The sequence below is a fragment of the Macrotis lagotis genome, chromosome 4 (assembly GCF_037893015.1).
Source record: "Macrotis lagotis isolate mMagLag1 chromosome 4, bilby.v1.9.chrom.fasta, whole genome shotgun sequence".
NCBI classification, from domain to species: Eukaryota; Metazoa; Chordata; class Mammalia; order Peramelemorphia; family Peramelidae; genus Macrotis; species Macrotis lagotis.
The window spans coordinates 99,685,068-99,709,950 of NC_133661.1; the positions used below are offsets into that span (position 1 = coordinate 99,685,068).

The 24,883-nt window shown below is 39.7% G+C and overlaps 2 protein-coding genes across 6 annotated transcripts in view; one reads left to right on the forward strand and one right to left on the reverse strand.

Annotated features, from left to right (window-relative positions):
* AFAP1L2 (actin filament associated protein 1 like 2) overlaps positions 1 to 8,442 on the forward strand; it is a 130,369-nt gene extending 121,927 nt beyond the window's left edge. For all 3 annotated transcript variants that reach the window (XM_074233628.1, XM_074233626.1, XM_074233627.1), the window contains 6 exons: positions 138 to 392; positions 492 to 684; positions 1,074 to 1,238; positions 4,305 to 4,498; positions 4,585 to 4,707; positions 6,098 to 8,442. In XM_074233628.1, the coding sequence (XP_074089729.1) occupies positions 138 to 392; positions 492 to 684; positions 1,074 to 1,238; positions 4,305 to 4,498; positions 4,585 to 4,707; positions 6,098 to 6,124 (957 nt within the window). In that variant the 3' untranslated portion in view covers positions 6,125 to 8,442. The remainder of the gene's footprint in view (positions 1 to 137; positions 393 to 491; positions 685 to 1,073; positions 1,239 to 4,304; positions 4,499 to 4,584; positions 4,708 to 6,097) is intronic.
* Positions 7,125 to 24,883, reverse strand: part of VWA2 (von Willebrand factor A domain containing 2) — a 49,402-nt gene continuing 31,643 nt past the window's right edge. The window contains exons 7-15 of one of the 3 annotated variants that reach the window (XR_012477876.1): positions 23,931 to 24,064; positions 22,840 to 22,972; positions 19,255 to 19,310; positions 17,497 to 17,604; positions 14,570 to 15,151; positions 12,290 to 12,841; positions 11,023 to 11,145; positions 10,176 to 10,364; positions 7,125 to 8,910 (exon numbers count right to left, since the gene is read on the reverse strand). Coding sequence is in view for 2 of the 3 variants with exons in the window: in XM_074233629.1 (XP_074089730.1) it covers positions 10,264 to 10,364; positions 11,023 to 11,145; positions 12,290 to 12,841; positions 14,570 to 15,151; positions 17,497 to 17,604; positions 19,255 to 19,310; positions 22,840 to 22,972; positions 23,931 to 24,064 (1,789 nt within the window). In the remaining variant the exon portion in view is untranslated. Of the gene's footprint in view, positions 10,365 to 11,022; positions 11,146 to 12,289; positions 12,842 to 14,569; positions 15,152 to 17,496; positions 17,605 to 19,254; positions 19,311 to 22,839; positions 22,973 to 23,930; positions 24,065 to 24,883 lie in introns of all 3 variants that reach the window. The other 2 variants (XM_074233629.1, XM_074233630.1) reach the window with 2 other exon arrangements.

Below are 24,883 nucleotides of genomic sequence, written 5' to 3' on the forward strand. Positions count from 1 at the left end.
TTTACTAACAAGATTCAGCAGCAAGAGATAGAGGAATGCCATTTAAAATAACTTCAGGCAAAACTAGTGTTCTAAGTACAAGGCGGCAAAAAATCTTTGAAACTCTTCAGGTGACCTCTTATCTCTTTCCTTCACAGGTGGAACAAATACAAGAACCCATTCCGCTGAAAACAACCACAATGGAAGAACCAGATCGAGTATACTTGGACCTCACACCCCTTATGTCCCTCCCACCTGGCCCAGATCTAGTGAAAGTCCAGCTTTCCCCTCCTTCCTCTCCACTTTTGGAAAAAGCAATCTTTAAGACAGAATTAGAGGATGCCACTGAAATCTCTCCAGGAGAAAGGGAAACAGAATTCAACAGAAAGTCTTTGGAAGTAGCACAAGAGCAGGTACTGGCCAACTCTACATGCAAAACAAACTACCTTGTTTTCTCTTCTTTTCCTATTCCCTCCTATTGTCTCAGTTACCATTACTCTCTCTAAACACAGAAACAACCAGAGAGGACTGAATCAGAAGAGCTGTCACCGAGAAGCACTGGCATCAAAATCCAAACCCAACAACAAAAAATCTCTTTCCCTCAAAGTGTCCCTGACTTTTCATTCACCACATCAACAGGGGCTCATCTGCAGCCAGTGGCTACCCCTAAAGAGAAAACTGAGAAGGCCAAGGGGATGGTTGCAGGTGGGTTTCCTAGCTATGCACAAGGTACCTTCTAGCTCTAGTATTCAACTATTAGTCTATTTTTTCAGTGATCTTCCAATCACCAAATTCTTTCTCCTTTCTTCATCTTGCCACGCAGTATTTGACATGGATGTGGCTGTCTCCTCCTTCCTGGAGTCTCTTCTCTCTTGGTTGCTCTAATAAAAAAAATTTCTCTTTTGATTTATTTCCTACATAAACTTTTCAATTTTTATTTCTCACTTTTCTTCAAGGGATCCATGATCCACTTCCTCCCCCCGCCCCCAATCCTCTGTCAAGATCTCAGCTCTGGGGATGACTTCCAATTTTGTTTCTCTAGTTATGACCTCCCCAAGAAGGTTGAAATTTGTTGGTCATACTGTCTTTTACAGCACCTGTAGAGATTAAACTTGGCAAGAATAGGACTGAGGCTGAAGTGAAGCGGTACACAGAGGAAAAGAGGAGGCTTGAGAAGGAGAAGGAAGAAATCCGGAGTCGCCTTGCACAGCTTCGGAAAGAGAGGCGGGAATTGAAAGATACGGTGGTGAAATGTACAGGTGTGGCCCTAGCCAGATCCTAGAAATACTCAGCCAAAGTCCTGTCTTTTAGCTCTGTCTTCTCAAAGGCAGTCTTGAGTTTAGTTCTTTAGCCTAACTGTAATCTATGCAGGGATTTTCTGCTAAATCAATTGAGTTTGGCTCCTACATCAGAGAAAGGAGTCAGACCCTTGAGGGAGGTGTCTATAGTTATCTATGCAAAAACATCCACTGCCTCACTAGTTATCTCTGGCCCTAGCAATCTCCTACTGCATTGTCTTTGGGTTACAAAGATATTTGAGCAAATGAAAGAGACCTTAGTAGGTACTGAGTTCAACCTATACACAAAAAGAACTGCCACTATCACATGCTCAACAAATAGCTCTCCAAATTGCTTCAAGACCTCCTTCCCTCCCGTTCCTTTTTAAAAATATAAAATAGTGGGGCAGCTAGGTGGCACAGTGGATAAAGCACCAGCCCTGGAGTTAGGAGTACCTGGGTTCAAATCCAGTCTCAGACACTTAATAATTACCTAGCTGTGTGGCCTTGGGCAAGCCACTTAACCCCCATTTACCTTGCAAAAACTAAAAAAATAAAATAAAAATATAATTTTGGATACCTTCCAATTTTACTGTATTCATTTTCAGGTAGAACCCCCCCCCCCAAAAAAAAAATCCACACACACATACATGTACCTGCATTGAACAATTCCTTGTAAAAGAATTTTTATTCAGCAAGAAACAACTTTTTTGGTTACTATGTTTCCAATATCTTGTCTCTGTTATTCCTTTATGTCTTCCAAAAGGAAACTGGAATGTTTTTTATCTGTTAAAGATTGATCATTATAATTAATCAAAGTTCAATCTCCTTTTAGTGGTTTCTTCTCCACTTCTGGCTTTAGTTTATACAAGTCTTTCCTTGCTTCTCTAACCTGTGATCTTATGGCTGTCATGAGCATCCAGTGAAGAATTTCTCCTCCCAATATAGCTTAGTGACCTAAGCATAAAGTCACACAGCAGTATTTTTGATCCTTGGTACTGAGGCTGGCTCACTATTAATATTACCTCATCTTTCCCACAGTAACAATATTCCTTTACATTCACACACCATAATTTGTTCAGCCATGCCCCCAATGGATGGACTTTGTTTCCAGTTCTTGCTAGAACAAAATATGCTACTTGAATATGGAATCTTTCTTACCTTAACCTCCTTGGGCATATCCACAGTAGTGTTGAAGCTGTTATTAATTTATAGAAATTAGGAGAGAGAAGAGTCTTATAATGGCTATAAGGTATTTGTTAAATAGAGCTGCTGCTGCTGATGATAATAATAAAACACTTGAAGGTTTGTAAAATGCTTTACAAATATTATTCCCAAGTAGGGGAAAAGCTGGTAATGACAGGAATTTAATAACCCAAAGATAGCAATTTTGGAGTCTACTTAAAGAGCCATGTCTCAGCCACGTAAATACCTGCTGTCCAGGTACTATTCTGAGAGAAGAAAAGGGGTTAGAAGTCAAAAGTTATCTTCTGATCACTAAAGGATATCTAGCCCCTTCCTCTAAAGCAGAGGTTCTTGGCTTGGGGTCCTACTGTAGAGAAATTTCAAGGGGTTCATGAAGCATGGGTGGAAATTTTGCATCTTATAATTTATATTTAACATTTTCTTCAGTTATCAACATAGGCAACAAACATTCTAAGAAGGGGCACAGGATTCATTCAACTGGCCAAGAAATCCATGACACAACAAAAAACTTGAACTCCTAGATTGGGGATTCTTCTAGAAGGGAGATGGAAATTTTCTGTGGTTCATGTCCTCACTGAATCTCCTCTGGGCAGAAACCCAGACCTTCAGGCTCCAGAGCTTGGAATTCAAACCTTTTTTTCTTAAGATGAAAAGCTCTGAAGAGAAAAGAGAGGGCCATAGGGTTGCTAGAGAGAGAACAAGAGCTTCAGAGCTTAGTTGTTTTTTGGTCTTTTTAAGGATCTGTGACCTTATTCAGGGTGGGGAATTCAATCATTTGAAAACCTCCCTCCCCTTCAGAAATGAAGTATCTAGGCCAATGCTGTAGCTAGGTCTTTCTCTTTCTACTAGGTAATCTTCACAACACGTATAGAGGATTGGAAATAGTAATAATGATTATTGAGCACATCAAATTATTCCAACTGCAAAGCACCATCTTAAAAGCAAGCTTTTAAACTTGGAGAAAATGGTGTCTCCTGTCAACCCATACATTTTTCCTCCATTGAGAAACAATTGTTAAACATTTACTAGCACTAGCCTCTTATTCCTTATGTATCTTTGTGGTATTGTAGATAAAAAAAAGGCATCCCACCCATTCTGGCTCTGGGACCCTGGATAAGTCATTTAAATCCCCCACAAAGCCTTTAGATAACCCTCTGACTTTTAAGTAAAAGCAGAAAAATAATGGCCTACTTTGGGAGGGAATTTCTCTATTATATGTTCTCTATACAACCATAAGTACAGATCTTTTTTTTAAAAAAAATCCCTAGGATTACAGATTTGAAAGATAACTTATAGGTCATCTAGTCCAGTTAAACTTGAATAGAAATGGGAGATTTTTGAGATACCATGTGTGACACCTCTAATTAGTCTATTCCACTACCCTCCCTCATTTTACAAATGAGACCCAAGGAGGATAAGTAATATTAACAGCTATCATTTATACTGTGCTTATTATTCACTAAGCACTGTCCTATGTACTTTTACAAGTGTCTTTTCATTTCATCTTCATAATCCTGGAAGACCATTAAAAACCTTATTTTATGGATGAGGAAACTGTTTTAGATTCGAACCCTCCCCAACTCCAAACTTTAATCCATTGCAGCTTCTCCAGGGCCACTTTGTAGAAGCCAACCCACTTTAAGCCTTCCATCCATCATTAGGGATAGAACTTGGCTTTGAAGTAAGAAGAAGAAAATGATTATTTCGTCTATCTCTGTAGGCACTTGAACACATCGATTGAATTGATGCTTGCTCTCCAACTAGGGTCCCATATTTCTTACCTTGCAGCCAGGTACAGTAGTTCTCATGGAAGCTCACTTTCATTGTCTTTCCCCTTTGTAGATAAGTGTGCCCTGGCCTGTCTGGAACAGAGATTAAAGGAGATGGAGGAGGAGTGTAGGGAAAAGGAAAACAGACGCGTGGACCTAGAACTGAGCATCATGGAGGTGAAAGAAAGCCTGCGGAAGGCGGAGGCGGGGCCCGTAACCCTGGGAACAGCAGTGGACACCACCCACTTGGAGAATGCAACTCCCAAGGTAGAGACCCTCTAGGCTGCTCCTGCCATTATTCAGGCTACATAGCATCACTTAACCCAGGCACGACTTTCATTGTCTAATTTCAGGCCAAAGTCCCCAGTCCAGTTCCTGCTACAGATTCTTCTCCAGTCAACTCTGCAACAGCTTTAAAAAATAGACCTCTTTCCGTCATGGTCACAGGCAAGGGAACAGTCCTAAGGAAAGCTCTGGTAAGCAGCATTAAGGAGTTGTCAAGAGCCAGCAGATGTGGGCATAACCCATTGGTCATAGAGCTTCTCTGGTATTTGCTCTTCTTTCCCAAATCCTTTGGCTTTACTCAGAGGGACACTGGCTGATGGTGGTGACCCTACAGCTCCATTAAGTAGCAGGGAAGCAGAAGGGAAGCCTATTTTTTTGGTTTTAAGTCCACAGGAATAGTCTGCTTGTTAGGGAGAACCAAACCTGAATGTCCTTCTATCTACTCTATTCATTGACTTGAGTACCAGGCAAGTTGTATTCCACGGTGGCACTTCAATTAATAAGTCAAAAGGAACAAATTCTGTAACTAGCACCTGATGAATTCATTAGTAGCTTGGAGAGATACACTTCAGGGAAAAATTCTGCTGAACCTTATTGGTTAAACAGATCACAGGAACCAATCCCTCATTAGGTCTCTTTCAAGATTTAAATTTTCACTGCCAGTTGCTTTTTTTTCCTGGAATAATATTCCTTGGTGTTTCCCTGCAGGGATAGGAAATTTAATGCATCATCTGCTGCTTTGCAAAAAAATTATAATTTGCCTGGGGCTACTCACTGGTTCTTTGGGATAAAGGAAACTAGAACAAAATCTTCCCCTTATTTCTGTTCCTCTACCATGCAGGAGACTTTTTTTGTGAATCTACCCCAAAGCACCTTTCACAGAAACATAATCTCTTTAAACTGATGTGAATATTTTCAGTTTTGGGGGATTGAGCACAGAAACCAGCCTAGGAAATAAATTTCTAACCCCAAACTCTTCTGTTGTACCGATGATGATATGAGTGTAATGTGAGAATGCAGATTTGTGAGAATGCATTACCTAGAACCAAGGAAGACAGGCTTTAGAGGGATGTACAAGTATTTTTGATGCATAAAATTCCATTTCTTTGATCTCATCTGTGTCTCTGTACTCATGTTGCAACAGTACAGATTGCAACCCATTGAAGCCTTCTCTTTGTGGGCCTTTGGTATGCACCCTTCTATAAATCTTCTGTACAACACACTGGGAGATCTTCCTTTAGATCTTGACATGATGTGACTATCAGTGGCAGAGACTGGGGGATCTCTTTTCTTTCTATTTAACCAGCCCACATCCTTTTAATTTCATATATTTTGTTTTTTTCGGAGAATCTCTTTGACCTGCAGTAGACTGCTCACACTCATCTATCCCATTGCTCTTTTGGGTGATCTACACATACTAGTTTGAGACTGGTACATCATATCTCACAGATATACTTGGACAAATAACTAAATCAGAAGATCATTTAAAGCACCACTTTGACCTGTAGAAAAAAATTCTACTACAAAAAAAAATAATTATTTTTTTTTGGGGGGGGTGTGGGGGGTATTTGTGTTTTCCAGGAATGGGAGAAGAAAGGAGCAAGTTAGGAAATGATCTTCCAATAAAAACTGACATGATTGAGATGGACCTTGGATGACAAATTCTCCCTAGTTAAGTCTGACATAAAAACAGACAACACTGGGATTGGGGAGTCTGGAAGAAAAAGAAGGAAAAGAAAGGATTGAAACAACTGTGAACTTTGGCTAAGGATTCCTGCACCTCCTCAAGGTAGTGGGGAGAAAGGAAGGATGCTCATGTCCCTTTTCACCAGCAAGGGAATAACACCTAAGGAAAGGACTTTCATAGTATTCCTAACTCATTTTTTAAACAGGAATGCTGTTGTTCTTTAGGGATGGTTTGTGTATTTCTACATACAAATTTATCAACTGCATTATTGAAATTTAGTTCATAGTTCCATAACAAGAGATTTTGTTTTTTGTTTTTGTTTTTTGGAGGTGGGGAAGGGGAGGAAATGTGTAAGGAATCTAGGTACCTGAATGGTTCTCCTACTTGGAATTTTAGCTCCAGTTACCAAGATGACTTAATCTCAACATCATCTCTGGGCAAAAAAAAGTTCACTTTTGCCCATTTGAGGGACCTGGGCTCCAGGGTTAATGACTCAAACCCAGAGCAGTTGTACAATAAGATAGTTCAAATTCTCAGTTTCAGGCTTTTTGGTTTGTGATTCCTTGCATGCAGAAATAGTGTAGAACTGCTTTTTGGAACAAAAAGCCCATTTGTGAAAGGGTGTTGTCTTTTCAGAGGGGAGAAAAAAAAGATTATATGGCTCTACTTTGGTTAAGTTATTAGTAAAAGGCCCTTATTCACTATTATAAAAGACAAAAGAACGTTTCATTTATCATGAGGACAAGATTTGATTAAGTAACAGAAATATCATTACCTTGAAGCCTGTATATATATGTAAAAGCCATTTTTGAGGGGATACACAGTTTCACATGCATATTCTACATAGATCCAAGTGTTTTTATCCATGTCTTAAAAAAACAGCATCTCACAAATAGCTGAAAGATATTTCATTAATCAGGTTCAATGAAAAGATAAAAATTTCCTTTTCTCTTTATCAGGTTAGCTCTAATCTATGGATTAACTGCCTCAAATTCAAGGCATTAACAGTACTCTTTTTCCTCCCTTGGTAGACAGTGCCCAGGTTTCCTCCAAGAAAAATAATGTGTAATTTTCTGAATGGGAACTGGAGCTTATTTTACCCACCCACTTAAAAAACAAATAAATCCCAACTAACAGATGATTACATTCCACTTGGTGGCCCTGTCCTTTTTCTTTGATAGAAAAAATAAACATACAGTGTATATTTGTTGTTGCTTAAAAGGTTTTCAGACATTTCATCTTCACCTCAACCTTCCTACCTTCTACCCCAGACCAAAAATCTTTGTAATTCTCATTGTCTTTCTAATCACAGGGCATTTATTTCCTTTGTCATAAACTTGTTCTTGATGTTTTAGATATTTTTTAAAAAATAAAGAAGTAAATTTTGGGTTTTTTTCTCATGTTTTATGGAGTTATCTGGGGGAATAGGGATTCATGTGCAAAATCAAATTTATATTACATTCAGCAATAACTGCAGTCCTTGATATGAAACAAATTACTTCTAAGCTGAACGCCATACACATTTGAGTAAGATTCCAGCTTTAAAAGTCATTTTTTTATGATTAAGCTATTCAATAATAGTATTTGCTATCATGAAGGTTTTGGGGGGCATACCCTTCCTCCTTTCAAAAAAATCAAAACTTGCTTAACACAATCTCCTTGTGATTCCATTCTCAAGAAACCAAAACCTGGGTACTGATTGCTCAGGGTAAGTTCCATCACACTGAAGGTCCTTGGAGAAATAATTATAAAATAATAGCATGATGTCAGTCATTTACCATGTTTCATATGTGATCACTTCACCTATATTTGTTTTAGCCTTTTACTAATGAATATCTGGTATTCTTTTAAATCTGATTTTTTTTTATCAATATGAACAGTTTTCTCCACCAATGAAGGACAAGACAAGATCCCTCAGTCCAAAAGCAGTCTTATAGAGAAAATCATCCTACTTGAAATTTAAGAAAAAGATAACCATTCCTTTTGGCAAAAATGTTTACAGGGAATACTTCATAAGACATTCAAGAAGTGGTCTATAATTGATAATTGAAGTCTCTGATTAATCTTTAATTGGCAATGAGATTTTCTAGTGGTGGTGCCATTGTATCAGCCAAAGAGAATCTCTAGGGCCAAAAATTTAGAGCTGTAATTCATCCTATCATCTAGTCCAGACCTTTTTGGTCTATTAGAGTTGAGTCGTGAAGGATCCTCCATGAGTAGACTACATGAAGTCCATGAACTTAGATAGAAGAGAATTATTTCTACCTAAAATTTAGTATTTCCTTCAATTAGTTAAAAACATCAAGGAATCATAGACTTCTCCAGACTATTAGAGGGGGTCCATGACACAAAATAAAACTTGTGAAAAAGATTAAGAACCCCAATCTAATCCAGTTTGCTCAGTTTATAAATGAATTGTTTGGCCCAGGGAGGGCAAGCAAGTTGCCCAATATTACACAGAGATGAAGCAACAGAGCTGGGATTTGACCCAAAGCCAGTGTTCTTTCTAACATAAATGCAATAACTAAAAGTTATGAAGGAAAATCAAAATATACCTTTAATACATATGTTCTCAGACACAAACATACACCCCAGAGATCACATTCATAGAAGGTGATTTGCTGTATCATATCTGTTCTTTGAAAGCTCCAACACCAAGTTACATACTGAAGACCTTTAGCTGGCTTCAGTAGAGGACAAAGAAGAGCTGTAGATTGGAAAGATGGCAGAGTCACAGCCAAGTCTTCAAATAGATAAAAGCATTTATAGAAAAAAGGATCTTTGGAGAGGTATGTGATCCAGAGACAATTCCCAAACTAAATAGCCGATGCTTTTAGTAGATGTGATAGGGACTTTGCCATAGCTGCATTGCTTTTTTTAGTTTTGTTACTGATTTTAAAGTAGATTTATATTTTAAGACCTTAAGTGTACTCTTTAAAGAGGATCTGAATTTGGGGTATTATTGTGCAGAGGCCTCCACTAAGAAAGTAGACTGGATAGAATTCAAATAAAGGCATGGGCCCAGCCAAGGCACTAGAAAAACTGAACATTTTCCAAACCAATCACTTTTTGTTTCACCAAGTCCTGTTAAAAAACTGGCCAACTAGGCATTGTCCTTAATGGTTTATTATAAAACCTGGTTGATCTCTCTCTTAAGGAGCAAAACATATTATGTTCACAAACTTATTTTTTTAATTTAAGGCTTTCTCTGCTCTTCTCCCACTCTAAAATAATGAAAATAACAACTAAAAGGGAGGGAAGAAAGACCATCAAGAAGTATAAACAATAATAATATTAATCCGGTCACAATTTATCTGAGAGAGCATATCCTGAATGCATAGACTTCCAGTGTTCCATTTCCCTCTCAGGTCTGGATCTATTATTCTGTCCTCAATAGGTTTCCTCCCCATGTTTAAAACAAAACAAAAGTCAAGTAGGTAATCTCCATTCTGTTGGCTTTAGAGTTCCATTTGGCAAGTCTCACTTGGCACTGTGAAGTTCATACTGAAGAATACTCCCAAGTACAACTATGTGTTACAGATTATTTATCGAACATCCACATACCTTGAGTCAGTTTTCCAAATTTAAAGTGGATACATAATGCTGAAAAATTTAAAGTCCTAAAACTCAGGGGTTAACTCTTCCAAGTAAGCAATATGTAACTGGCACCATCAACTGTCTGTACAGTCGTTATCCCAATAATCATTCCTGACTTCCACACCAAACACCAACCAAAGTCAACAAGTTGGCCCATCAATGCTGCTGCTCTTTGACAAGGAAAGGTCCTTTTGGTATATCCATACAGAAAAGATTAAATGTGCTTTAGGAAGTTGACATTAGGTAAAAATAAATATTGACTTCTATTTTGATATGTTGAATTCTTCTAAAAAAGATAACCAATAATTAATGAATTCATTTGCTGCCAAGCAGTGTTGTTAAGTAGCACTGTCTCTGAGTTGGGGTATCCCTTACCAGGCAACATGATGGATTTTGAGTAGTTATACACATTATTGGCTGAAAGTGATGGCCACATAGAATTGCCACGAGGCACAATGCAGAATCAACTGCCCAGGTGCAAATTCTGTGATTGGTACTGTTGTTGCCAGTTTGAGGAGTACTGAGGTAAGCCTTGTGGTCTGGGAGAATCACCCCTCAAAATTCCTGGTGAAGGGACAAGAATATAGAGGTAAATAAAGGAAATTTTGTCTTAGATCTATCCTGATAAATTGAAGAATACTTGCCCCCCACCTTTATCTCCCTAAAATGGTGATATGAACAGGGCCTTTTCCAGGCCATTAACCAAAAAGTACCAAACAGAAGACCCTAACAAATATTCTCTGCCTCTAACTTGGTCGAAGGATGCATATATAAGGGTCCAACTGAAATGATCAGTTTGGTTTTTATTAGATTTTTTAAAAATTGGGAAACTTTTGAGATTTGAGTTTTCATTGTTCCCCAGGCTTCATCCCAGTTTGTAAATGAAGAAGAGCAAAAAGCAAAAGACTTAATAGTTATAAGGAGTTTGAAGAACTACCTGAAATCAAGGCAATAATATAGTAGAGAAATCAAAAGCTGATTAGATGTCAAGAAATTAACTAGAAAAATGAGCAAACACAAAGTTTGATCATAAAAAACTACTATGGAGGAGCAAAAATTTGGATCTCATTTTTTAAAAAAATTGATTATTGATTAAACTGTTCTTATCTTAGATAAGTATCTTAGGAGCTAATAGCTCCAAAGACTTGGAAAACCTGGCAAAATTCATGTCTTTCTTTCAACCTCCCCCCCAAATTAAATGATTAGTAACTATCTCACTTACTGTTCTCACAGTGGGGGCCTTCCCATCCTCTGCACTCACATCGGTAGCTGCCATTCTGAAGAATGCATGTCCCATCGTTCATGCATGGACTGGGTTTGCAGAGGTTGACTGGACGCTTGGCTTCTAGAATGGAGAAATTGTTGACCTGGAAAGGGCTGTCAAGCCAGGGGTCTTCGCATAGATTGACTAGGGCAGGTCTAAGGCAAACTAAACAAATCTAACAAAAAAATCACCAGGGGGTGGAGAAGATGGCCATAAACACACTGTTTTTCCCAAGACTGAATAGACAATGGCACATCTCAGCACTAAAATAGAACTGGGACAAAGAAACATTCTTAGAATGCTGGAGTTGGGGGGCAGCTAGGTAGCACAGTGGATAGAGCACCAGCCCTGGAGTCAGGAGTACCTGAGTTCAAATCTGGCCTCAGACACTTAATAATTATCTAGCTGTGTAACCTCATTTGCCTTCAAAAACCTAAAAAAAAAATGTTGGAGTTGGAAGAAATCTCAGGACTGGGCAGCTAGGTGGTGCAGTGGATAAAGCATTGGTCCTAAAGTCAGGGGGACCTGAGTTCAAATATGGACACAGACACCTAGCTGTATGACCTTGGGCAAGTCACTTAACCCCATTACCTTAAATAAAAAACTAAAAAAAAATCTCAGGACCATCTCTCTATTCCAAGAGTTCTTAAACCTGTGAACTCTAATCTTCAATAATTTTTTTATTTCCTTTGTAATGTATATTTTCATTCATTGAAAAACATTAAATGGAAAGAGTAACTTGGCTTCATGGAGAGTCAAAGAAGTTTGTAATTCAACATTTAACCTCTGATCTAGTCCATCTACTCATTTTAGAGATGAGGAAGTTTAGGATCCAGAGAGATGTCACTTGACCAAAGTTAAAGAACTGGTAAGTAGCAGAACTGGGAGGACAGCCTGGATTTTATTTTCTTTCCTCTCTGCTTGTTAACATCCCTAGTAACTATTCCTTAGGTGTTTGAAATATGTTTTGTACTTCCAGCTAAAAAAACAAAAAAACAAAAACCTTCCTAGTTTTTTAAGTGAGATGACTCAGCTCAACTCCTGGCCTTTTGGAGGTTAAATCTATAAAATGAAGAGTTGTATTGGTTGATCTCTTAGATCCTTTATGTCTCCAAAACTATGACCCACATGCCTTTTGACAGGAAAAAAACCAGGTCACTATAAGAGAACTACAATTCCCCCCAGACCTAGAATGAGAAACCATTAACAAGTGCTCACAGTTTACCTTCACATATCCTTTCAATGAATAAGTCTTGGTAATTCTCTAGGTCTTCATAAGAAGCCACATGTATTAGGAAGTCATGAGAGCCTGCAAGTCTTAGCAGCGTCTCCTTCAGGACAGGTCCCACACCTATGACCAGGACAGAGATGCCATTGTTTCGAAGCTTCTGAGCTGGCACAATGGCATCTTCAGTTCCAATCCCTTCTGTCATCACAACCACCGCCTTGGTCACACCAGGTCGGGCTCCTTTCTGAATGGTCATCACCTCATTGTAGACATGCAAGAGGGCGCTCCCGGTGGAACCTGCCCCCCCTAGGTAAGGGGCCTGGCTGATGGCCTGCAGGAGGCTGGGGCTAGAAGGGTGTGTGTCCAAGGCAAAGGTGGTCTGGACCCTGCTGCCGAAGATGACCAGGCCTATCTGGGTCACATCCCGGTTGATGTTGAACTGGAGGGAACTCCCCCTTACAAAGCTCCGGACCTTCAAGAAATTTGCTCTTCCCACTGAGGCTGATGCATCCAATAGAAAAACCAGGTCCAGTGACTGTGACTGGCAGCCTAAAGGAACACAAACATGCCAATGAATCAGCATCTGGTCCAGGAGGTCCTGGGACCAGTGAGCTTAAAAAGAAAAAGCTGATAACTTTACAGCAATATATTTGGTTGACTTCCCTTGTAATTCTACTTATTTTATACATTTAAAAACACGGGTTTGAGAAGAGATCTATAAGTTTCACCAGGCTGCCATTGGGATTTTTTTTTGCAATATAAAGGGGTTGAGTGACTTGCTCAAGGTCATACAGCTAAGTAATTATTAAGTGTCTGAGATCTCATTCGAACTTAGGTCCTCTTGACTCCAGAGCTAGTGCTCTATCTGCTGCACCACTTACCTGTCTCACCAATGGCATTTATGACACAAGAAAGGTGTGATGCCTAGGTGGTGCAGTAGATAAAGCACTTGGAGTCAGGAGGGCTGGAGTGGGAATTGGTCTCAGATACTTGACAGTTATTAGCTGTGTGACCTTGGGCTAGTCACTTCACCCTGACTGCCTTGCATTCTGGACAATTTCCAATTGTCCTGATTCCTATCTGGCCACTGGACCCAGATGGCTCTTGAGGAGAAAGTGAGGCTGGTGACTTAGCACAGCACCCCCTCACTCAAATCTAATTCATCTGCTTGTCTTGGCATCACTTCCCTGATGCCATGGTCTAATGCAGGTATCACAGGACAGGACAACCTGCTCCCTTATGAACTAGCAGAGAAAGATGCATGTGTTACATTTGGGGGAGACAATCTGACCCATGCACATTATATAATGAGACTCCTATATTTGATATTAGAGAGCAATTGGGGAGACAACAGCTATTGGGACAAACACATTGTACTAAATAAAGATTTATTTCAACATAATAGTTGATGAGTTCTGTGAAACCACTTTAGGTTACCTACAGAGTACACTTGTGATTTCCCTGATGTAGAGACTTGTCTTACTGTCTCCTAGGAAAGCTATAAAATCACCCATAAAAGCAACATATCATATTATTTCTCTAAGTTGCCTTTATTTGTAGTCAATTTATATTATATCAATGTTCTCTTCAGCAATTTGCTTTTCAATCACATCCTGGCCTTGTGATATACTAGATATTCTTCCTTCCCCAGGAAACTAATTTGTCATTGGGAAATCTGACTTCCCTGCAAGACTGAATCTTGCTGGTACTCTGTCCTTCTGACTGGAGGGCAGGGCCATAAGCTCTAAGGCCTCTATTTAAGAAAGTGGCTCCAAAAGAAAATTTAAAATTAAAAATAAAAAAAAGGACTCTGCAATCTTTCCTCCTTTCTCACCAGCTATATAGCTTTTGAGTTCTTTGGACTATTCTCTCATTCCCCTGCACTGGATATCTCCTTACTTTTTGCTTTCTCGCTTTCTCTCTCTCTCTCTCTCTCTCTCTCTCTCTCTCTCTCTCTCTCTCTCTCTCTCTCTCTCTCTCTCTCTCTCTCTCTATATATATATATATATATATATATATATATATATATATATATGAAATCTTTTTTAATATCACTTTTCCACCTGAGGGCAGGGAATGTCTTTTTAGTTTTTGAAAACTTATATTTGTATACCCAACACTTAGCATACTTTTAAACACTTTATTGACTGGATATGAATGTCTTTTATTAGGAGGGATATGTCTTTCAATGAGCACTGGATTACTGGACCAAGATACCTTTTGAGAGGGAGTTTCCCAATCCAATATTCATTATCTGGTGGTGAATAAACATCTCACCTGGCCTCTGGAGACTACAGATTTTTTTCTGGAGTTCAGGTATTTTGTTGAAAAGGTCCTGAGGGTTGGAGTAGGTTATCACCTGCTTTGGGTTGCCAGTGATTTCTTCCAGTTCTCCTCTCAGAAACTCTCGACCCACCCCAATGATGAAGAGTTTCCGATCATGGGCGTATCTTACTGGTTCTGCCAAAAGGTCTTGAGACCTTGAGTCAGTAAGCAGGACCACCACCTGGAGTGGCTGGGGATCATAAGATTCTCCTGAAGGAAGTGTCCTCCCAAAGCCATGGTCAGCAATATGTTCCAGAGCTCTGCCTGTCAATGTGGCTCCTCCAGTGAAATGCATGCTGTCTAGGCTCTTCATGAGGCTGGGTATGTCCTGGTATTTGCCCATTTGGATTGGGATCTCCACCTCCTGACTGTACTGGGCCACTGCCACATTGACTGGAGAGTCCATGCTCACCACAGCCTGGACAAACCTCTTTAGAAAGGCCTTGGCCTGAAGGAAGCCCTCCAGGGTTGTAGCAGATGAGCTGTCCAGCAAGAAGAGGAGGTTGACCCTGCATTCCAGGCTCAACTTTGGTGCTGAAAGGAAAGAAATCATCACCATTGTCAATCAATCAATCAATAGGAAAAAGGTAGAACATTAAGACTGGATCATAATGTGTGTAGGGGGAGTAAAATGTAAGAAGTCTAAATATACAAAGGAAATAGGCTGAAAAGGATATACAAAGGCCAGATGACTTTATGAAGGTGGAATGGATCCAGTTTACAGAGCAGGTAGGAAACATGGTTAGACCTATACTTCAGAGAAATCACCAGGGCATTTTTGTGGAGGATGACTTGAAATGGGGAAGAGATTTGAGAAGGGAGATCAGTCAGAGGACTGAAAAAAGAGTGGAGGCAGTGTGAGGGGAAATAAGGGACATATGAGAGGAGCTGTGAGGGTAGAAATGACCAAATTTGGCAACTAATTGGTGATGTGGAGTGAAGAAGGAATTGAGTAAATGACACTAAGGCTGCAAACCTGATTAAGTGGAAAGTTGTTGGTGCCCTCAATAATAAGGGAATTCCAAAGACAGGAAGACATGGAGGAAAGAGTATATTTTGTTTTGAACAGGTGAGATTTTGAGATGTCTCTTCCCATTTAATCTGCAATATTTAATAGGCAGTTGGTGAAGTGAGATTGGAGATTAGGAGAGAAGTTAAAGGTAGATATACAAATCTCTGAATCATATACATAAAGATGATTGAACCCATTAGAGATCACCAAATTAGATAGTATAGAGATAAAAGATAAACCCAAAGTTAGTGAATGGGACATGAAGATCCAGTAAGTAGACTAAGAAAGAGGTGATAAAACAAGAAGAGAAATCATAATCGTGAAAATCCAGAGGTAAGAATATCCAAAAGAATCAGATCCAGTGTCAAATGCTACAGAAAAGTCAAGCAGGATGAGGATAGGAAAAAGGCTATTAGATCTGGTTATCAAGAGCTCATTAGAAACTTTGGAGACAAGTTGTATACAAAAAGGAAGCATTGTTTTGTGGTTATAAAACCACTCAACATCCATTTTAAAAATTTTGATTTCTAAAACAAATATTTAAGTGGACAAGAAAAGCATTCACATTCCCATGAGATGAGAAAAATTTGAAGCCTAAAGAGGTTAGGCCCAAGGAGAGATAGCTACAGATTGGTGGAGGGTCTCCCTGCCTCATGGCTCTCCCCACTCTGTTCCATTCTCCACTGAGCTGCCAAAAGGAGTTTCCAAAAGTACAGATCTGATTCTGACCACGTCACCCTCTGTTCAGTGAGCTTCAATGGTCCCACTCTACCTTTAGAATCAAATATAAAATCTTTTGTTTGGCTTTCAAAGGCCCGCACAACCTGGCCCCTTCCTATCCTTCCAGTCTTCTCACACTACTCCACTGGATGATCCAGTGACCTTGGTCTCCTTGCTGCTCTTCACCATAACTCTTCAGCTCCTGATTCAATGCCTTCCAGGGCTGTGGTCCTTGCCTTGAATAATCTTTCTCCTCCTCTCTTCTTCCTGGCTTTCCTCAAGACTTCAAGTTCTTCGAGTCTTGGCTATATGACTTCAATAAGAAGCCTTCCCCAGGAGAGTGATGTTGGTTTATGATTACCTCTATTTAATCCATATCTTGTATGCAATGAGATCCTTTTGTCTCTCCCATTAGAATGGGAGCTCCATGAAGTTAGGGACACTATTTGCTCTCTTTACATCTCTAGCACTAAGCAGAGTGCCTATCACAAAATAGGAACTTAAATTCTGGTTGATTTGATAGAGATACACTCAAATTCATCGCAAGATTGCCCCTCTTCTCCCTGTATTATAAGTAGCCTAATGTTGTGGACCATATCTTGCTTCTCCAGAAGGTAGAAGAAAGACATCACAATTATGAGCCCAAGCTGACATGGATATAAATTGCAGCTGGGGGTCCAAAGGCATCTACTACTTGTGACCAGCAACAATTATTTACATTTTGAAATGTCTTCATGTAGGTGAGTAGGATCATCTTGCCCTCCATCATGGCTCTGTGACATGGATTTATTCATAAGAACTGAGAGCAAAAGACATTCCAGAGAGGGCTTCTACAAAGAGGTTAGAAAATTCAACTAAACTAAAGGGAATGGCCTGATCAGACTTTGCATGGTTCTCCATCAAGTTGCTGCTTCCAAAACAATTGTTATAGATCAAGAAAAATTGATTGGGGGGTGGGGGGCAGCTAGGTGGCGCAGTGGATAGAGCATCGGCCTTGGAGTCAGGAGTACCTGAGTTCAAATCTGGCCTCAGACACTTAATAATGACCTAACTGTGTGGCCTTGGGCAAGCCACTTAACCCCTTGCAAAAACTTAAAGGAGAGAAAGAGAGAGAGAAATACTGATGGGTAAGACAACAAATACTTACCACAGTTGGCCTCTCCTCCAAAGCTAATGGGGCAGAGACAATGGTACTTGTCTAATCCCTCTAGAACACATGTGCCTCCATTCTGGCAGGGCTGGGAATCACAAGGATCTAACAGGCAGAGTTTGAAAGGGATGTACATTAATCAAAAACCCAATTAGTCAGAGGCAAAGTGATGGTGTGGCATGGAACTGAAAAGCAGGCCTGGGCTCTTAAGCCAGGATCAACAATGCTTTGTTGTCCCAACCAAAAGTACTAACATTAGTTAGTAATACTGTGTAGTAGGGAAAGCACTATCTTTGAATAAGGCAATCTGGATTCAAAATCTTCCTTATTATTTGTGTGACTGTGGGTACATTATTTAACCTCTCTGGGGCTCAGTTTCCTCATCTGTATATGGCCTTTTTGATCCTAGGATCTCCATCTGTTCAATGGAAATATTTTCTCAAGTCAACAACTGACTATAATATTTATAGCTAGGAAGAACAAATAGCTAATTAATCACAGAAAGTTAACTAATTAACAAATCACATCTATAGTTCTCTTACTGAATAATCATTTATCAGAATAAGTATGGCCCTGCTCATCCTAATTACTGCATGGGAAAGTTTTGATTGAACCCAGAGCCTGCTATGAAATTTAAGGCTGGGGAATTTAAAACTTTTTTGTTGGTTTATAGGGACTACTGGCTTTAAATGAAGCTACTTCTTTTTATTTAAAACCAAATGTAGTTAATTTTGGACAAAATTGGCATAGAAAGAATCTTGAAAATCATTATTCTCCCTGCCTGCCAGGATACACAAGACAGCATTTGGTTTTGAGTTTTGATTAGGGATAAAGAATTCAAAGGCACAAGGTATGTAATGTCACCACAATTCCCAAGATATTGGTTGGAAGGGTTTTCAACTTTCAAATGCAATTTTTTCTAAGGGATTAGACCTGTGATTTCATTGATGTAGGGAAAGCCCTTCACTAATGCAAGTCAACATCTCTACTATTCATAGTCTTAGAAGGATGCCTAAATCATGTAAACTTTAAGAAATTTGTCCAAGGTCTTGTATCCAGAATGTGTTGGTTATGAACAGACCCTGTTCCCACGTAGTCTTGGCTTTGATGCCAATTCCTTCCCTACCATGATTCTTCTCAACTATTCCAAAAGACCTTCAAATTAGAGGTATGGTATCAATGACAAGTTAAGTCTACTTCAACATGAAGTTTTAAATAGTTATCTCTTCCATATCTTAATTTTCCACATTGTGGTTTCATAGCTCATAAGTTCACATAAGTAATTAAATGGGAATTTGGGGGGGGGGTTTGTAAAAGCCTCAGACAACATGTAAAGGCTAGCAGATGACAAAGAACATCTAAATTTTACAATGAGGTACTATAAACACTCCATAAAAGAAAAAAGAAAAAATTCAGACTTCTTCTCTAGGACAAAGGGAGAATCAAAAAAATTTATTCAGAGATTGTGGGGAGCCTGCACTCCTAACCCCACTTCATGTGGAAGGGATAATTGTACACACAACCATAGCTTCTGTGAAAGCAGAATCCAATTTGAAGAATTCAGTCCCAGATAAGTATTTGGCTATCAACTCCTGGGACTGGGGCTTGAGGAGCTGGGTGATCCTGGTGAGAAAATAGATGCACTTGCAATATTCAACTACTGCCTGCCCTAAGCTGTTTTTTAGAGCCCTTTTACGAAAATGCCCAGGTTTGTTTCTGGGACACAGAAACAAAAGGTCACTCAGAAAATCATACCTGGACATACTGTCCTGTAGCATGTGGCCGAGTGGGTGATGAAAACTTTTTTCCATCTAAAAAAGAATAAAAAAGTACAGAACTTGATTCAATTCAATTCATCAATCATTAAGTAAATATGTACCAGAGACAAGGCTGGGCCCTGAGACTATAAAGACAAAAGTGCAATGTAGTTGGAAATGCCCAGGAGCATACATCTGCAGAAGGGATGTAACATAGACTTGAGTGATGAAAGATAATGAAGATGAAATAATTTGAGGGGAGAGAGAGAGAGAGAGAGAGAGAGAGAGAGACAGAGACAGAAGAATTAACAACTTTAACAACTTGGCTAAGATGGCACTAGGGAGAGGTGGAGGACAGGGAGGATGGGGCAAAGCTTTCAGACATAAAGAAGGAACCCCCCCCCCCCGACAAAGAAAAGGGGACAAAGGCATAAAAATGGGGAATGGGATAGTGAGTTGTGAAAAAAATTGGTTCTTTTTTCTGCTCTCTGTTTTATTTTGTAAAATATTGGGAGCAATTGAAGATTCCTGAGCAAGTAAATGAATGGAACAGTCCATCTGCGTTTTTTTTTTAGGTTTTTGCAAGGCAAATGGGGTTAAGTGATTTGCCCAAGGCCACACAGCTAGGTAATTATTAGGTGTCTGAGGCCAGATTTGAACTCAGGTACTCCTGACTCCAAGGCCCATTCTCTATCCACTGCGCCACCTAGCCACCCTCCATCTGAGTTTTAAAGACATTTCTTTAGCAGCTATGGGAAGCTTGAATTGGAGAGGGGAGGGGACAAACTGAGATTTGGGAAACCAATGAGGAGGCAATGACAAGGGTAAGAAAGAGATGAATGAAGGTGACCAATATGAAAATGAAGAGTCTTGGAGAGGTGGTAAGGATGCTGGAGGTAGATCTGACAAAATTTGATTTAGATATGGGGGATGTATGGAAGAGGGAAGAATCAAGGTTAACTAAGGTTATGAACCTAAATTATTAGGAAGATGGTGTAACTCTCAGAGAAATAAAGAAGTCTGGAGAGAAAGAGTTCTGTTTTAGACATGCTGAGTTTGAGATGTGGGATTGATTATCCATTCAGAAATGTCCAGCAAGATAAAAATGATAATTGAAAACTGAATCCAACTGATGGGGACCAAGCTAGGGGTCATAATTGAATCTATTGGGAAAGGAAAGACTGAAATAGAAAGAGGAAGAGTAGTAGAGTAACCCTGGGTCAAGAGACCAAGGTTCCAGTCTCAACTTGGTCATTAAGTAGCTGGTGTCTAACTTTGGACAAAAGTCACTTCAACTCGTGAGCCTCATTTTCCTCATCTGTTAAACCAAGGGGGTTGAGGTTGAATAACTTCAAAGATTCCTTCCTGCTCTATCATTCTATAAAGCAACCTCTCCCTATTCTTTCTGATCCAGGAGAATGTGTTCATTTCCTGAAGGTTAGATCTACAGTTGGCTTCTGAGCCATCAGTGGAAACTCTGGATGGTCAGGAGAGAAGGGAGAGTTTCCAGCAGTAAGGCTCCCTGGCACATCCCAAGGTAGCCTTTTGATGATGATGTTCCTTCATTCTCCAGTCTACCTGGGAGAAAAGAGTCGAGTCAATTAAGGCTCCCAGGAACTGCTACAATGCCTGTCAAAGTGCCAGCTCATTAAGGATTTCTCTCCCTTATTTAGGGCCAGGTCTCCCAGGTCTCATTAAATTACAAACCCAAGTAAAGGCATGCCTTTGAAATGGAAAAAAAGAGGGAGGGGTTGAGTAGAATTTTTTCAACTGAATGGGGCTCTAGACCCAGCAGGAGGATCTCTATTTCCTTGAATAAAATGATCTTCCATATTTAGGGACCCTTCATCACAAGAGCAGAATGTTGAGTGGTTTTTCCAGGAACAAGATGGATGTGCCCAGATCCACCCTGATCTCTTGGTCATTCCCTCTTGGGACTCTGTAGCAGGGGTTAGAGGGGCTGCCTGTAGTCACAGAGTCAAAGACCCATAGGAACCTTAGAGAACACAGACTGGGAGCTGGGAGAAATCATTGAGGTGTGCCCCTAATTTTACAGATGGGAAAAATGAGCACCAGAGAGGAGAGGTTAAATGACTTGACCAAAGTCACACAGGTAATTCAGATTCAGGATTTGAATCTCTCAGAAGCAGAGGCAGGAGAGCTTAAAATCAAATTAAATGCTTGTCAATTCAAGGCTCATGGTTCTAACAAGGCAGCTAGGTAGCACGGTAAATAATAGAAAGCTGGGCCTGGAGTCAGGAAGACCTGAGTTCAAATCCCTCAGGTACTTCCAGCTGTGTAATTCTGGACAGTCATTTAACTTCTATCTGTCTCAGTTTCCCATTGTGAGGATCAACTGTGATCATTTTAAAGTGATAAGAACAGTGGTGATCATACTATAAGCATGATATAAATCTTAGGGAGTATCATTATTATATAAAGATCAAGCTGAATTTAACAACTAATACTCCCACCTCCCCCTTTAAAAAAACCCTTAAAAAAACCAAACAAACAAAATGCTAAGCCAGGATGTTATACCAAGAAGTCTTCCTTCAGAGGCATCTTTCACTGCTGGTTCTCAAATTTCTAGCCTGATTCCACGAACAAGTTACTAAATTAAAAGCCCTGGACTTGGGGTTCATAGCCAGCCTCAAAAAGCAGGTCTATAGGGGCAGCTAGGTGCCACAGTGGATAGAGCACCAGCCCTGGAGTCAGGAGTACCTGAGTTCAAATCCAGCCTCAGACACTTAATAATTACCTAGCTGTGTGGCTTTGGGCAAGCCATTTAACCCCATTGCCTAGCAAAAACTTAAAAAAAAAGGCAGGTCTATTTTTTGCGGGGAGGGGGTATTACATTACTCCTAAACAAGAATATTTTAGTAATGTATAAAAAAACATCATTTGTACAAAATAAGAATAAATAAATTTTTTAAAAAATATAAAAAAAATTTTAAAAAAAGTATATTCTATAACCCTGAACCTCAGTCTCCTCCTCTGTAAATCTGGGGAAATAAACAGCTACCTTCTTCTTAGGGTTGTTGTGAGGATTGAACAAAATACTGTTTATGAAACTTTTCTGAAGAGCAATATAAATGGCAGCTATTTTATATAGATAGATAGATAGATTGATAAGATACATACATACATACATAATATATATATATATATATATATATATATATATATATATATATATATATATATACACACACACACTTATTGTAATGTTTTTATTGCTCAGATCTCCAACCTTCTAGATCAACCAGCCCAAATTAGTTTCACTTGAGGTGAATGAATGAGTCATTTCAGCTATGCATTTTCCTATATTAGCAGATCTGTGGTTGGTCGTTCCCCCCCACCCCCCCTTCCCACCGCCCAGATCCCATTCTCCAAGCCAAGCCATGCTCTGATCCCTTCTGCTGAAGGCTCTACTAACATATCTTTATGTAAAACAACACCCCACAATTCCCTCTGCCTGTGCACCCCGCCCCCATCCATGTACATTGCTTCTTTCAGAATTTCATTAGAGGAACCAAAAAGTCCTGGATCTGGCCCCAGGATGGAAAGAATATAGTGAACTCACCTGTAGAATGCACAGAGGGATGAAAATACTCCATTGGTTTTCTTTGAACCTCTCCAGCATAAAGAATTCCCAGGGACCTCTCTGATGCTTTCGAGGGTCTTTCGTTCACAAAGGTGAGGCTCAATTCTGCAACCTGGGGTAAACATCCCCAAAACAGACACCAGGGATTTCACCCTGCTTTCCCCTGGTTGTTGATGCTAACTACAAGCTCCACTCATCTTTACCAATCATTTGCTCACACTTTGGGTCAAGGGATCCTAAGGAAAGCCAAGCGATAGGAAAAGATTATAACAGGAGGGAAGGGCAGGAGACCCAATAGCCTTAGTGGTCTAAGTGGAGCTTTCCAACTTTTTCATGTTTATGAACTTGCTAATACATATCAGGGACATCCCACTATTTTTTTCCAATCCAATCATCATCTACTCTCCCTCTTCATTAACTATGTCATATAGACAGATATATAAATGCATACATGATATGTGTACATTATATGTACACATACACACACACACAGACATGAAAAGAAGGCCTTCTTCTCTTGTATTCACTGCTGCTCCACTGTTTCCATTTTCCTGTCCCATGGTTGAAAACTAGCAAAGGGGAGTAAAAAACCCATTCCACATCAATTCTGTCTTAATAATCAATCCAGTTGAGAAACAGGAGCTAAGAAAATTGGTTTGGGGACCAAGAAAGATAGATGAAGGAATAAGGGGGCAGCAATTTCTATACCTCCAAATATGTCTCCTCAAAAAAACAGGGAGAAAAGTTTGACCCACTTAGATAGGTTAGCAACTCTTGGGGCTGGCACAAAAATTAGTGGGTCCAAAGCTAAACCTTTCAAAGGAATGCTACCATCAGTCTAGACTTTAAACTCCAAGCCCTCTCTCTTCAGGTTAGATAAACATGAGAGGCAAGGTTATTTATGGACCTAGCATAGGGTGGCAGGAAGAGAAGGCAAAAATGAAAGAGCATCTTATGCATCTTATGTATCTTCTTATCTTTTCCTCTCATAACTGTCCTTGGAATATCCAACCTTTCTCCCTCTTCTCTCTGAAGTCTGAGGTTATCCAGGCAAGCAGGAAAAGTTTTACCTGGAGCCGTGGCATTGCAGATGGCCAAGCTGGAGAGGGTACTGTACAGGCCATTGGTAGCATCATCCACACTTTCTGCAAACAACATATGTTGATCCTTGGGTTCACTTGCCAAGGTGTGCAGTTCTGTCCACCTGGCCAACAGAGAGACATTAAAGCAACTCCTCTTCCTGTGGTTACAAGAGTAGATAGGGACTTGCACCAACAAGGGATAGATAATCCTATTGCCCCCATTTTGAGGGTATAGGTGAGTGAATTATCTTATTGATAAACCCATGTCTTTGCATGGAGAGGTCAAGACTTTTGGACCAGGTAGATTCTCCTCTTGAACAAGGGCCACCTACCAGATGTCCCCCAGAAAAGCTAGAATTGGTACTGGTAGTCATTTCCACTCAACTAGTCACAGGCAAAATGGTATAGAAAATTATCAAATTGCATTTTGAATCAGAAGATCTGCATTCAAACTTGTCCTCAGACACTTAATAACTGTGAGACCCATAAGGAGCCATTTGACTTCTCTGGATCTAAGTTTCCTCATCTGCAAAGTAAACTCTTTGAGAGTTTTTTTTTGGGGGGGGCAGAGGGGGGAATTACAGTGTTGCGATGGAAAGAAGACTGAACTTGGAGGCTGAAAACTTGAGGTTGACCTTCTTGGCTTCCTGAAAGTTACAACTAAAATCCCTCCTCCTTGAAAAGTCTTTCTTAATTCTTATGTCTTCCTATTTTAATTATTTATATTTATTTTGTAAAGACAGCAAGTTTTATATGTATTTGTTTACATGTGGTCTTTCTTATGAGATTGTAAGTTCCTATAGGACAAGGTCTATCTTTTTTTTTTTTTTTTTAGGTTTTGCAAGGCAAATGGGGTTAAGAGGCTTGCCCAAGGCCACACAGCTAAGTAATAAGTGTCTGAGGCCGGATTTGAACTCAGGTACTTCTGACTCCAAGCCGGT